This window comes from Anomalospiza imberbis, chromosome 3 (genome assembly GCF_031753505.1).
Source record: "Anomalospiza imberbis isolate Cuckoo-Finch-1a 21T00152 chromosome 3, ASM3175350v1, whole genome shotgun sequence".
Classification (NCBI taxonomy): Eukaryota; Metazoa; Chordata; class Aves; order Passeriformes; family Viduidae; genus Anomalospiza; species Anomalospiza imberbis.
The window spans coordinates 111,199,381-111,214,363 of record NC_089683.1 but is presented as its reverse complement, the minus strand read 5'-3'; the positions used below and the strand labels follow the sequence as shown (position 1 = coordinate 111,214,363).

Below are 14,983 nucleotides of genomic sequence, written 5' to 3'. Positions count from 1 at the left end.
ATTACTGCCAGGCCCTTCAGAGAAACCAGCAGGAGTTTGTGATCATTTCACAGCTCAGGAAAAAGCCCTGTCTTGCCGTGCCCTGCCCAGCTGTGCTCTGCCCTGCCCTGCCCTGCCCAGGTGGATTTCTGGAGAATAGCTGGAAGCCATCTCCTCTCTGAGCATATTCTTGCCGCTTTCCGTGAGCAGTGTGTCTCTGCAGAGAGCAACAGCTCAGCAGTGTCCCTCCCATCTAGGAGCACTGACACAAGCCTGACTTTTGGTGGGCTTTAGTCCTTTAGCTGTGACTCACACAGAAGGCAGGGGTTAGAGGTAGACACACCTTGAACAAACCTCACAGAGAGACAGATGTTATCCAGAAATTATAGGAAAATGTGTAACTACTCCAAAAAATACCCAAAGGCCCCAATGTACCCCAGAACACTATATGGGGCAGGTAAAAAGACTGTCATCTGAAATCAAGAAATGCTGAATGGCATCAGAATGGAGCCTCCCTTTTAAGTTATAAAGATGCTCTCCTAGAATTGGTGGGCAAAAATAACACCAAAGCCATTGTCCAGTCTATGTCCTGTGAGTGGAAACTCAATTAAAGTAAAATTATGTGCTCACAACTGTAAAAACTACTCAGAAGTTCCGTGGATCAATACAGCTGCTGAGGGAGCAGACAATGCTGTATGAGAGCAGAGGGCGATTTCCCTGGGCACTCTACAATCTCTGCCCTTCAGTTTCACTATTCATCATCACCCACCAGCCCTTCAGATGACAGACCTGACTCTTTGATCTGGCTTCTAGGAAAAACGGGTTCATGTGGATATTCTTATCTCAGGTTACTTTTGAACTCTTGGATCCAGTCTAACAGATTGTTAGGTAATGAGGTCAGAGCTCACCAGCTGGTGTGCTGCTGGTAACAAAACCTGCTACTGGACAGGGGAGACACACTAGCAGTGTAGAAAGTCAAGGAAGTGAGCTCAGGGGGTCTTCCTGTGGAGAGAAGTGCATAATTACAGCAATTGGCACTTCTTCTTGTACCTCCATGCCATATCAGGAGCTTGGAGATCCAGGCAAGAAGCCAGACTGTGACAGATCTCCTGTGACTGTTTACTTCATGTGAAACTGGAAGGTTCTTTTGGAAATTCCCTGAAGGCTCAACAGCATGAGAACATGACATATCCCTGGTGGGTATTTATGTGTGCATAGAGGGATGAAGGTTCAGCTGTAACAATTTCCATCCAGATCCCAGGAATACATTACTGGAAATTCAGACACATGCTCCCTGCCAGAAATAAAGGAGTCCTGTTGCTGGCTGCTGTGTGCAGTGACTAAGAAACTGAAGAGACTGTTGATCACTTACTTCAAGAGTGAAAGGGGATCACCAGCAGAGGATAACCCCATGGTTAAAGGGTGATTCTGCCCCAAAGGGAGACTGAGACATGAGCTTAGGAGCCCCAAATGTCTCTGCTGTACTTGCATTGCAGCATTTACATACATAGCAGCAGTGTCACAGCCAGGCAGCTCGATTGGGATGAACAAAACTCCTGGGCAGCAGGAATGCAAGAGTGTGGGGACTTAAACAGGAAAACAGTGCAAAAGGTCTGGCAGGGGGAAACAGGATGCTAGTTAAGGGAGACCCACGTTGTGCTTTGGTGCATCATGAGAGATAAGTTACAGTGTGCTTCATGCCTACTCCTGAATCACATAATGCTTTTGTTTTATTTTAGTCTATTGTGATGCAGAAGAGAGGAAATGAGCCCCCCCAGAGCCCTACATCAGCATCCACAGTGCTAAAATCTTGTACACAACAAGAATAATACTGTTAGGTCCTAAAAAGCTGTCATTCAAAGTGTGTTCAAGCAGCAGCAGATGCTAAGGAGCTAACGCAAAAAAGAGGGGAGGTATTATCACTCAGAGCACTGGAAGGCATGCTTCTGCACCCATTCTAGCAGGGGAGCTCAAAGGAGAGAGGTGGGATTTGGTACAGAACTGTAAAAAAAAAATTCCTGCTCCTACTTGTACTGAAAGATCCCCAACATTCACATTGTCAAACCTTTGCCACAGGAAACTAATTTTTGAAGAGAAAACCATTTTCTCCTGGAATCACAAAATTCTAAGACATAGTATTAATACATAAACTGGCTACCATGATTTCATGTTTAGTTTAGAAGTGACACCTTAAAAAGTCAGATACCAGAAAAAGCAGGTCCCAGCCACAACAAGGGACTCATAAAAAATGGAGAAAAACAGAAGTCAATTTACTGGCATGTGGTACAGCAGAAAATAACATTTGGTCTTTGAAACTTCCTGTACCTCAGGATGTTGATTGCAGCATGCAAAAGGCTTAAACCCCTTGTTACTGAAGGAGAAAACAAAATGCATTACTTGTCTTATGGCCAGGGAAGAGAAGGCCAAGAATGTTTTTGATTGCCTGGCTGACCCCCTTTTTGTAATACAGATGACTGCCCGCTGCTCATAAACTTCACCTGTCTTGGAGAGAAGTTACCAGAATAGAGCTTATGAGGTTGGAGGAACTTGGGAGATGCCTGTTGACTGGGGGTGAGAAAGACAGGTAGATTAGCTTATAAATGAGAAAGGTAAAATAGCTTACATTTTAACCCTAGAGTTAACCAGGAACCTGAGTCAACAATCAGTTCTCTGTGATAGCTCAGTGGAAAGTCTGAAAGGCATTGGCCCTGCAGTTACCACTGCTTGGAGATAGCAATGACCAGGAGGGGTATTTCAGTTTAAGTGGAACTGACTCTCCAAAGGGAGGTTTGCTGCTTTAAGTGATTGCCTTTGATGTGGCAGAACATGAAACACACAATGTCTTTTTATGTGGGCCTGAAAACTTTGGCACATTTGGAGGGACTCTTAATCTGATCAAGTAACACAGATGGAGAAATCAATGAGTTTTAGGGTAACCAACCTCTTTTTTTTTCTCCAGGTAAGCAAGAACATTCCCACAAGTATGCTAACCCTGGTCTGGCCTTGGTAGGAATCAGGATGGATAATACAGCTTTTAATGTGTTTTGCCTCTGCAGCTGAGCTGCACTCTCAACGCTGTACTGTGCTGTGCACACAAAGGACACGGCTCTAGGTGAAGGAATGATGATCATGCAAAAAGTGACTTGAGAATGCCAGGTGTCTTACATTTTATGGGATAGTGGACTGGTGAAAAAGAGCTTTTCTTACAGCCTTCCCCTGCTTTTTGCTGCTTGCAGTGTTGTCAGCAAGCCTCACTGGTTTGGAAGGAGTGGAGAGGAGTTGCCGGTTGCTGTTTCTCATCTCGTGGGTTTGAAGAGCTGTTTCTCACTGACACTGGCCTGAAGCCTATAAACGCTCATTCTTGGGGTAACCACAAGAGGATTTTCCAGAGCAAAGGCCACTAAAACACTGTCTGCAGTGCTTGGGGAAAGCTTCAGAATGGAAACTGAGATGGAGCCTGATATTCTTTTTGTTTTAGTAAGAGTGTCTTCAGCTGAGAAGGAAAATACATGCAATTAATAAATTTAAATATACTGGTATTTTTTTTTGCTTTTAGTTCTGAGAACAAAGGAGTAGTTCATGGTGGGGAGTGAATCCAGAACTCTGAAGTATAGACTACAAACTTTGGGTTAATAATTTCTGTTAATCATCAGAATAATCTTTGTAAATTCAACTGTGTAAGGATCAATCTTTTTCATGTCTCCTTAGCATCCCTTCAGCCCACTTCCTGCATTAGCTTCATTCAGGATTAATTCAGCTGTTACTCTGCTTTGAGGTACTAAATTAACTTCGAGCTCTTGTGTAAGAAAGAAGGAAGTAGGCAGGCTCCCCTGTGCTGTGACAATGGGAAAGAGCCCAAAAGACATGAATGTGCAAGTTCTGCTGTTTGTGAACACACACTGTTTTTCTTCATGTTATGTATTAAGTATTTAAGATGGTTAGTTGGCACGTACACATTATCTTCAGTGATATGGAACTGTACAGCTTGTACCATCTGGCCCTGAGACTGTCAGCACTGAAAAATCTCAGTGACAGAGCTGCAACAGTCAGAAAATGCATTTCCTTTTCCCCAGTTGACTCTCAGTAGTCTGATCTTTGGTAAATGTCAAGTGTGGCGTTTAATTCTGAATTTCCTGGCTCTCACGTACATTCTATTTTAACCAGCTGCTGGTATAGTTTTATCATGTGCTAACAACAAGAAACTGATAAAGGGGAGCGTAGTACACACTTAGAGACTTGCCCTAAATACTACAGGCAAACTTAATCTTTTTGCTGATAACAGTTCATAAGGAATAAAGATTACAACGGTGGGGGTGCCAGCACTGCAGGAACTCCTCATTCTGCTGAGGGAGAGGAGGGAAATGAAGATCAAAGATTTGGCTGCCCACCCAATATGACAAACAGGAACTGGTAAGCTGTTTGTGTTTGTTAATAAGTACTACGGCTTCCTTGGCAGTTCTGTTTGCTGGAGCACTTTGCTTTTCTAGGAAACAGTGGTGCTCCCCACTGCCAGAGCTTTTCTAGTGGCAGAGACCTGGCATGATCCAGTGGGGTGAAATCACAGAGATGGCCGCTTTCTGGATGCTGTAATATTGCACGTGCTCCCAGAGCTACATAAAGCAGATCTGCTGATGTTTTGAATTCCACAGCGCAGCTCCAGCTCCAATCCCTTCAAGGAAATGAAGGGCTGGGGTGCTGCCTTCCAGGTCACAGAGAGGGATGGGTAGCTCTTGGGGACAGATATGACTGGCAAGAGGTAGCCTAGCACTAGAGCAGAGCCTAGGATTAGCTACAGCTCAGGGTGTAGCTAGGTTTGCATCTCCACTTGTCCTGTGACCCCAAATGCCCAGGCCTGGTTCAGGAGACACTGTAAGGGCGAGGCAGAGTCACGGCTGTGCCTGAAACACGGATCCAAAGGCTCTCCCTGTGGAGACCTTTCCCAGCTCAAGCCTGCAAGAAAAACAAAGCCCTCTTGGCAGCCATGGGACTTCACAACGATTTCCCTCCTTTTACTGACTTCCTCCTAAACAGTTTGCCTTCAGTAACTCTGAAGTCCAAAGGCTCTTGGAAAAAACTCCCAGCTCTTTCCCAGTCTCTCTGACAGCACGCGTGCCAAAGAGCCCAGGCAGCTCTCCCCTGGCAGCACTTCTTCCCGGCAGGTGGGCCGGCTTTTCCTCCCGGCTGTCCGTCCAGACGGTGCCAGGGCGGGTGCTTGACCTCCGCCCTGGCACGTCTGGCTGTGCGCTGCACTGTGTTCTCTGGGCCGGAGCAGTATCCAGCGCTTGTCCGCGACACCCTGCAGCCCGGCTGAAGACGCTCAGGATGACTGTGTCGGTAAATGTCCATGTCGCCACGCCTCTTGTGGCTGTGGCAGCACACGCCGATCGCACCGGGCGCCGAAGCGATGGCATGCCCCAAACTGAGCGTGGCTTGTATCCCGCTGCTCAGCGGGGCTTGCGAAGCTTCTGCTCCGCCGCCTGCTGAAACTCCCGGTGGGAGCACATGGACGTCCTCGGTGCGCATCTCCTCCATGAGCTCCGCAGGCCCTCGGAGGAAGGCTGGCAGCCTATGTCCCGCGTGGGAATCGTGCCGGTTTTTTCCCAGCCCGCGCAATGACGGCTGCACCCTGCAGCCCCGCGCTCATCCCTGCTCAGGGCCTGGCCAGGCTGCACCTTTGCAGGGCAGCGCACAGCGACCAAGCGCGGAGCAGCCCGAGACAGCATCCGCTGTGCCAGGCACGGCATAGCGCCTCTGCCTAGCCCCGCCAAAACCTCTCCCCTCCGTATCCAGAGAGGGAAATCCGAGCTGAACGCGTTGCGAGGAAAACCTGCCTGGGGACATTTTGAGCTCCACCCGCAGCCCCGCGGGGGCGGGCCGGGGCCCGCGCAGCCGCTCTGGGCGGCGCGGGGCGGTGCCGCTGCCGCCGCTGCCGCCGCTGCCCGGCTCCTTTTCAGCGCTCGTTCTCACCCTGCCCCGCCGTGCTCGAGGCCCTCCGGTCACGCCTGCAGCCAGCCGTGCGGGTTCTGCCCGCTTCCCCTCGCCCTTCGGCGGCCTCGGGGCGGGAGGGCCCTCGCTGGCCCGGCAGCAGCGTGGAGGGCCCGAGGCGCGGCTGTGCGAGTGCGGCCCGGCCCGGGGCAGCCCTGCCGCGCTTTTGACTTTGCCCGTGTTTCCACTCCCTCTTCCCCCCGAGCTCTGGGGCTGCTGCGGTGGCATTGCCCCTCAGAAGGTGGCGGGGGGGTGGCGCAGCAGCCACGGCCAGGCCGCGGGGTGCTCGGGCTTTGGCCCACGCCACTCTCCTGGCTGGCACCGTGCCCTGTGTCACTCGTGTTGCGCTTCGCTGCCAAGGGAGCGGTTTCTGAAATAACGCGTGAATATTGCCTGAAGGAAAAGGGAAAAGAAACGAGGCCGGGAGGAAGAGAACCCCCTCACCTGCTGAGCAGGGCAGCTGGTAAGGCCAGTGCTTCACATCCTCCTGTATCCATCACGTTCTGCGGCAATGCTGCCAGCCAGGCGAGCCTGTGCGGGACAGGCCTTTGGGACATTCCTGGGCAGCTGTGCAGTGCCACCGGGTGAGGGTGGCCCGGAAAAACATCCAGTTTCTGCCTGAAAGTGTGCCTCTCCTGCTTGCTCACTGAAAGTAACTGAGGGAATGGCAAAGGAAACGGGATTTGCGTTTTGTGAGCCTGTGTGGTACGCTACAGGGTGGGTTTTGTGGCCCTCGTAAAACGCATTTCCTGGTTGAGGTGTGACAAAACAGGCTGTTGGCATCAAGGCACCGCTAGATAAACCTGTTGGGGAAACACCTGCTCTCCACAGGAGGGAGGGAAGGTTGCCAGCTATTACTTGCTTCTCTGCTTGATGGGTTTTGAACAAACAGCTCATTTGGCAGCTTCTTGTAAAGTAAATCTTGCCTTTGCTTCTAGGATGTACCAGCCACTGCTGTCAAGAGGTTCAAGGGCATAACTAGATGTGCTCTGATTCCTAGAAGAAACTTTTCCTCTGTACCAGACCCAACAAACAGTATGTGATGACTGGCTATTGACATCGGCTAGCATGTGCACTTGCAAAGTCACCCTGTCCATCTGCCAGATCAGCTGGCCCAAAGCATCTGACTGCTGACAAACCATGAAGGAAGAATAAGGGAATCCTGAACCAGCAACAGTTTGCTCCTGGGCTTTGTCCAGAGGGACTGTTTGCACATCAGTGCTCTCTCTTACCAGGTATGGCACAGAGGAAATAGTGAAGCTCCTTCATTTGTCTGAAGGCCCAGGGCTGAACCTTTTCTCACAAGCACCATGAGTTGTGGTCTCACCATCGGCTTTGGGGGTAGAACTAAAGGGAGCTAATCCAGAGGAAAACTATTATTTTTAATACTGATTTGTTTTGTCTGAGCCTGATCAAAACCTGGTTGCACTTGCTGTTAGTTGTGGGGAAGGGGAGTGGCACAGGCAGAGACATCCAGGGCTGCTGCAGCTCCCATCAGTGACAGCCTTAAGCTGCTGTGGTATCACGCCAGCAGCTCCTATTGCTGTAATTTGCCATTTGCCCTTGGAGGGATAGAATTCATTTGGCTTGTGCTCTGTGTTTTTGGGGTTTTTCCAGACCAGTGAAGGGTATAGGTGGTTTAGTTCTCTAAATACAGTTCTACATTAAAGTAGCACACTTCATAAACACAATATTTGAGGAAAGTTTTTCCTTCTCTGTGTTCCTTATGCACAGATCATTTATATTTTGGTGCATGAAGAGCAATAGAGGAGAAGTTTCCTTCTGCTGGGGGAAGATGGTTGTGCACTTTGTTTTGTTTTTAACCTTCCACTGCCTTTTTTCCTGGAATCTTTCTGTGAGTGCACAGACCTTTTCCCTCCAAGGCAAGGCAGCTGCTCTTCTCTGGTATCACAGCCATCATCTCCCCTCTCTTCATTAGTGAGTTGGCCAGAATTTTGCAAAGGTCAGAGGTGTACCTTAAATAGAAATTTACTCAGCACAGAAGCACCTAAGGAATTAATGTTATTTTTTAAAAATCTGCCTGGGGGTAGTTATTTTTCAGTACTAATGCATTCTGGGGATTTCCTTGCCCACTGTGGCTGTCACATTCCTTACCCCCAAAACAAGAATTTGTTTTCATTTTATAGAAAAGAAGATAAATGTGTGCCTGCAGGGCCACAGGCCATTGCCCGACCACCAGATCTGGATCCTCTGTCTTGTGACTCTTACTCCACCAAGTTTTACTTATTTCACTGCTCTTCTGCCCTAGGCACTTGGAGCTGCTGGACTGGAACACTTCAGATCCATCCTCTCCAAAGGAGTTGCCCATTCACTTTAACCCTTGGTGTGGAGCAGGGTGGCAGCAACCCTGTGTTGCTGTGTGTTCTTTCCCTCTGTGGTGGTGGACTGCTTGAGGAAGCTTGATAAAAAGGTGTTGGGATGAGGGGATGCTTCAACCAAAGCTCTCCAAAGTGCTGAGCACCGATAATTTAACACAGCTCCTCTGGTGTCTCCATGCCAGGAAGTCTTTGCCATCCCTGTGAGATTGAGGCTACCAAGTTTTAAAATGCTTTTTCTTTCTGCTAGTGAACATAAGCCAGGAGGGATGGGTTTAACTTGAGACTTGTAGCAGCATCAGTGGAAAGAGACCCTGTAGAAAGTGTTTCCTTTTAAATGGCACACAGAGGACACCCTGAAGGGAATAGGCTCCATGGCTTCCTAGCGTTGGGGCCTGAGGCTGTACTTCTGGGAAGCCTCTAGGAAAGCCAGATTTATTGTGGTCTCCTAGTTATCCTTCTTAAGGCTGAGGGCTGTTATCTATGGGGCTTGCTGTTGTTCCTTCGTTACACCTTTAAATTAGTTTTTATTTTCTTAATTGAAGTATGATTATACTAAAGCAGCTCCTGTCCTCTCATAAAGCAGTACAAAAATGCCAGATTATTTGTGCTGCCATCTGCTTAGATTTTCATGCTCCAAAAACCCGGCTGAGTCTCATTTCTGTCTGCAGTGGGACCATGGAAGAAAAGGAGACGTCACCGAGTCACACCTCAGAGAGCAGCATATTGGACCTCCCCTCTGTTTGTGACCTTGCAGAGCACTTTCTGCCTCCACACAGCTCTGAAAACAGCCAGGAGCTTTATTCTTCTGGGGATGTTTTCCCCTCCCCACCCACAGGTAACAGCTTCTGCTTCTCCACATGCTCTTTCTTCAGCCAGTGCTTCATCTGTGTAGGCAGTGTGCTGCTTGACTGAGTCACTGCAGTCTGATACTGCCATCATAAACCCCAGTTTTACCAGAACTGCAGTCTGCTCCAGCTGGACACATAGAGTGGGAGCTGTGGGTTGATGGGACACAGGAGAGCTCAGAGGATGCTGTCAGCTGCTAATGTTCTGCAATACTCTTCCTGTTTAATGTGTTCTCAGAAGGACAACTACTATGTCCCTCAGACATCAGGAGTAAACACTGTCACAAATTACCATGGTCAGTAGGAAGAGTTTTAAACTTTTCCCTGTGTTTTTCATGTGCTCATCACGAGCTCAGGATGTGACCTCATTACTCCATTACTTTAATAATAATAATAACTGAGTTTTTGCTTGTGTTAATGACATTAGTGTGGTGAGGACTGCTTCAGTTCAACTCCTCACTTGAAGGAGAACTGGCTTCTGCAGAAGTATAAATTTAGGTCAGCCACTACTCCAGATTATTAGAAGTAATGGTATAAATTTTTTATCTGAGAAGATAAGGGACAGCTGGCAAGAAATGTGAGATCAAAATGTGCTGGTCCTGTGGCACTTCTTGCCATATATTCATGCTGGCTGAAATGAGGGTTGTAGTGATTATATTTAATATTGGGGGGTGAAATAAGTTCTGGACAACAAATAATGTGTGGAGAGGATTTGTCAAGACACCTGAGTGGGTAAAACATCACTGACAACATTTCTTGTTGCTTTAGAATCTTAAGTAGTGTAAAAATGGGGTTTGGCTCCTCTTCTTACTCTAAAGTGCTTTTCTGTGGCCTGCTAACAAGAAATTAGCTTGAAATTCAACAGGTGAGTTTCTTTCAGTGGGAATGTCACTGTTTTTGTGCTAGACAGGTAAGCAGTGGGATCTACCAAGTGATCTCGCTCAGCTGATGTTGACTGATTTCCTGTGCAGTTGCCTTCAGCTCTAGGCGTGGGACATCCAGAACTGTAATGGAATCTGCCAACAGTAGAGACCAAGCCTTGCTTTGGTTTTTCACACAGACCAGGAAGTCACATGTTTTATGTTAATAATGAGGGGAATCTTCTGCTGTTAACATCTGCTTTAAAGCACAACACGTATCACATTCCATGATCCACGTTGCACTAGAGCAATAGCATGTCTGGTTTGAGGTTTTGCTTTATTTTTGTGTGTAAGAGTAGTGACCAGCACTGCAAGGAATGTCCTGAGCCAGCCTTTTCCACTGTCATGGGAGAGGAGGATGGAGAGGCTGCTCTGGTAGTGAGACAGGCTGGAAAGCATTTGTCTGCTCAGGTTTCACAAGTCCTGTGTGGAAGGTCTGAAGCAATCCTGGGAGCTGTGAGGCAGCTCCTGGGATGTGTTGCTCAAACACCATTTAGTGTGGCTCAGGGCAACTGGCCTGGATTGCTGTGTTGAATGGGACACATGGAATAACTGCATGACCACTGGGCAGTCCCAGGAATGTCTGAGGCTTAGCGGGGAGGACATGTGCGGAAATGACAGTGCTGGGGAAGTGTTTGTGGTGCCTGTGTGGAGTAGGCAGATGAAGCTCAGCACCAAGGTATGCTGAGAATCCACATCCTGCCTCCTGGCTGTCCCAAACACCCCCTGGTGTCAGTGGGGATTCCAGGTGTGCTGAGGAGGGCAGGTGAGGCCCAAGAACCCTCCCCTTCATTGCTTGTTGTAGAGACTGCTCACAGCTGAAACCACTTAGCAATAACTGTGGGGTGCTCCCTGTGCTCCTGGAGTGAAATAATCCAAGTGTCACAGGATAACCAGTTCATGCTCTGACCATCGTGGTTCTTTTCTCCTCCCAACAGCATCAAACCAATATATATACCCACTTAAACTCTCTCTTTTGATGCAACTTCAACATTCCAGCCCATTGATTTTGGTCACTGTGGCAGAAGAGACAGGAAGATGGTTTTAGAAGCAGTCTGGCCATGTCAGATATTCTTGGAAAAGCAGGTTCTGTCAAGTGTATCCTGGGAAAGGAAACTGCTTTGCTTGTTTGTTTTGTCAGGAGGCATTGAGAACTGCTGCTGTGGCACGGTGTAAGTGAGAAGAGTGGGAGTGGCTGTGGGTTGCACCCCCACAGTATGACCAACAGACTGGGACTTGGGCAGGATGGAGGAGGATCTTCCTTAGTGATTTCCAAAAGGCCCATAGGTCTCTGGGAATGTGGCAGCTTCCTTAGGAATGAAACAGACTGACAGGACAGGCTGTGTTTTCTGCCATCTGCCACATGAACTGGACTGAGACTGAGCTACCACACCATCCCTGCCTCGGGAGGTGGAAATGGTCATGGGGCATTCCTACTGCCTGGGGCACCAGCGACAGGTTTTATTAGTCTAGAGAGGCTCCATCACTTGTAATAGCAGAAGGTAGTACTCATTAGCCATGAATACAGGGCCTTCAGAAAGCAGGTATCCCCAGGCAAGAAAACAGTAGTCCTGTAGGAATATTACTAAATCTCTTAAATGGTTTATAAATTAGTGGCTTTATGATTGGTGTGGGAGTGAGGGTTCTGCTCTTGCAACAGGCATTCATACCTTTAGCTTATTGTCATAGTGAGTTCAAGTGTCTAAGTTGGTGGTAGAAGATTAAATGGCATCAGTGAACACTTTAGTATTCTTCATCTTTTTTAATTCCATACTGGAAGATAATTTTTAAAAATTTAATTTTTTATCTTTTTTTTAATCTGCATCACTCAGTTGCTCAATACAACAGGAAGATCTTACCACTTTCTCTGGATTAAGAAAAGCTTCCAGCAAAAGTTCCTACTTGGCAGGCAGCACTCGGGTCTGTGTGTGGGAAAGCCTTAAATCAGGGCACTGAACCAGAGAGCACCAGGGACAGTGGAAAAATACTATTTACCTGGAAAAATTGCAACCTAAGGAAGTGTTAGAGAATAATCAACAGATGTGCTCTATAAATTGGTAGAGCACAGGGTAATGGGCTCTGCCCATGCTCTGTGCTCAGGCAGAACTGGATTTGCCAGTGCAGCCCTGGAGAAATTCTGCTAAATTTGGAAGCAGCATTTAAGAGTTCAGCTGTGGAATCATGCCTGAGAGACTGCCTGTCTGAAGCATGGGCAAAGCTCAGTCCCATCCCCTTTCATGGCCCTTCCTAGGGCTTGTGATCTTGGGCACATGGGTCTCCCTGCTTGTCCTGTAGCCTCTGCCTTCATTGCTTTTTCTCTCTAATGAAAAGCTGTGTTCTAAAATGGATGGGTGGACAGGGTCACCCAGTGGAAGAAAATGCTGTGTCACAGAAGCAGAAAAAATAAAAGAAGGGTGATGTTAGGAGAAAGGGGATGACAGAGTTTCCTGTGGGCTTGAAGAGACCTGCAAATATCTAAGAGCTGGCTGACTTTTTTTAAAAAAGCAAAATTAATTAAAGCCAGCTTGGGAGGCTAGAGGTGTTCAACCTTTAATTGCCTCCAAAAGCACTGCTTTTTGTTCCTGCAGTTTGTTTCAAGTTTGAGCCCAGGCTTACCTTTAATTATTTTCAGTGGGCTTCCCTGACCTCTGTAGTGCAAGGAGAGTCCCAGGCTGCTTCTGGCTGTGCTTGCTATTCCTGGTTGATCCTTAGTGTTGGTACACAGTGGGAAGTCAGCTCAGGGAACTGGCCCAGCTTTTTGGGCAGCCATGTGAATATTTGTGTGGATGAAGTGGGGAAAGCTCTTCTTCCTGGCAGCAGCACAGTGCAGCCAAGATCCAGCGCTCTGCCACGTGTCCTGGCTTTCACAGGGGTTCCAGCCTTTCCAGGATGGTGGTTTCTGAAAAGTGTGGTGCTGGGCTATGACTCTCTTCTGCCTTGTGGGTAGCCAGGCTGTAGGTTCTGTCTGATCAGTTGTGGGGCATTGTAGGCTTTGTTCAAAACCAGCCCATTTGGAGCGAGTCGTGAGCGCTTGGGGGAAATGGGACAGACCGTTTCACTGGAGACTCTGGCTTCAGGCACATCAGTGAGCCTGGGCCATGGCACTGCCACTCAAGTCAATCTGGTCACAAGTTTGCCCAGTTCAAAAGGCATGTTTTTTGGACTGTTCCAGTTGCTTTCTGAGTTTTCAGGCAACCAAGCAACTATGTTAAAACAAAGCAGGGATTTTCAGCCTGTTAATGCAGCTGTCAGTTTTACAGGCAATTGGGATTCCTCTGGAAAAAAAATGCTACCTATTCCTAGTGAATTTACATGCCCAGTTTTGTGGTGGGTTGCTGTGTCTTTTATTAGCTGAGGAGTGGTGCTGATGTTGGTGCATGTGTTCTGACTTGTCCTTAAATGCTGCCTCCTCTCTACCATGTCCTCTGGCCCATCAGCTGTTACTTAATCTGTTTTGCAGAAGTGGGCTTGTGTTTACTGAAGAGGTCTAGCATGGCTTCTGCTTTTCCTGCCTGGGAGTTGTTCACAAATGTTGATGTCGAGGCTGAAAATGAAAGGAATCAGCAGCAACCTTTTAGGGCTGGCCCTTGGTGGGTGCTGGGAGGTTCAGTTCAGCCCAGAACTCAGTGCTCATAACTTGGTGTAGAAATTACAGCTTGGCTGGCTGAGCCGCCACTGCTGCCAAAAGTTGCCAAATTTCCAAAATGGCTTTTTTGTCTGGCTAAGGACTTTTATGTATAGTCTCTTCAAGAGGTCTGTGTAACTTCATAAATGCAAAACGTGTGTGATGTTTTAAGTCACTTTCAGACTGAGCCAAAGCTGAGCTAGAAAGGGCTCATAAGTGCACTCCAGGTCAGATACAGAAACTTCTGATAGTCTCCTTTGCCTAAGAGATACAGATCACACTGAGAATATTTTAGTATTTGGTTTGCTTGGAAGGTGAAGGGAGGGGTGCTGTTCAAAGGTGCTTTGTGATGTGAAGAGTTTTCTTCAACTGCAGGAAGTTAGCATGTAAACCCACTTCAGTTTGAGCTGTGGTCCCAAACAACAGAGCTAATTATTATTAACCATAGAACAATAGAATTATTATTATTATTATTTTAAACCAGTGTGTTGGTTTGAAATTGGTTAAGCACAGTGCTTGCCTTGGCTGAGATGGAGAACATAGTCCCTGTTTTGGGAATTGGTGGATTTTACCGGTTTTGGTTTGTTTCCTGCTGCCCTCTAGTGCTCAATGTTACCCATTTCTGATTTCACCAGCCTGGCAGGCTTAAAAATTAAGAGAATTTTTTAAGTGATGTGTTTTAATCAAGTGCACTCTCAAGTATGACCAAAATGCTAGATTTTTCTTAGACTCAAGTCTTATCAAGAGGAAAAAGAAAGGCACAATGTTTCAATGATGTTAATTTTGTATAGATGGTGTGGGGCAGTGGGCTTGAAGTCGTGCAGCTCCACTGAAGTTATGAGCAGGCTCTTCAGTGGATGTTTCCATGGCTCTGGTGAGTTTGGCATCATGAACCCTCCAAGCATCTCTTTGTGACCCAGTTGTGTTGAGTACTGGATGAAAAGGCAAGGTGGAATTCATGCCAGCTGACATAAAAGGAATACAAGGAAACTGCACAACATGCAAAAGAAAGCACTGGGCACCACTGGGTCACTGTAAGTCTTAGATCTTGTGTAAATTAATTTTTCAGGGATGTGCTACATAAAGCATCCATCCAAAAGTAAATCCTAGACCAGAAAAAGGCAATGTTTTATTCTTCACAGTCTGAGGAAGAAAACTGGTCCTTTTTGAGGAGAATTAGAGCACTATGCATACATCAGGGAAGAAACTGAGACATGTCCCTTGCCTTTTAGACTTTAATGCTTCTGAGTACCTCTGTGTTCTATGAAAGTGAACAGTTTGTATTAAACC

At 47.4% G+C, this 14,983-nt stretch overlaps 1 protein-coding gene across 1 annotated transcript in view; it reads left to right on the top strand.

Moving 5' to 3' along the window:
- Window positions 1-5,910: 5,910 nt before the first annotated feature.
- The window catches only part of SHLD1 (shieldin complex subunit 1), a 35,913-nt gene continuing 26,840 nt past the window's right edge, over window positions 5,911-14,983 (top strand). Inside the window, exons 1-3 of the mRNA XM_068186460.1 lie at window positions 5,911-6,427; window positions 7,085-7,199; window positions 8,972-9,138. Coding sequence (XP_068042561.1) covers window positions 8,979-9,138 — 160 coding nt within the window. The 5' untranslated portion in view covers window positions 5,911-6,427; window positions 7,085-7,199; window positions 8,972-8,978. The remainder of the gene's footprint in view (window positions 6,428-7,084; window positions 7,200-8,971; window positions 9,139-14,983) is intronic.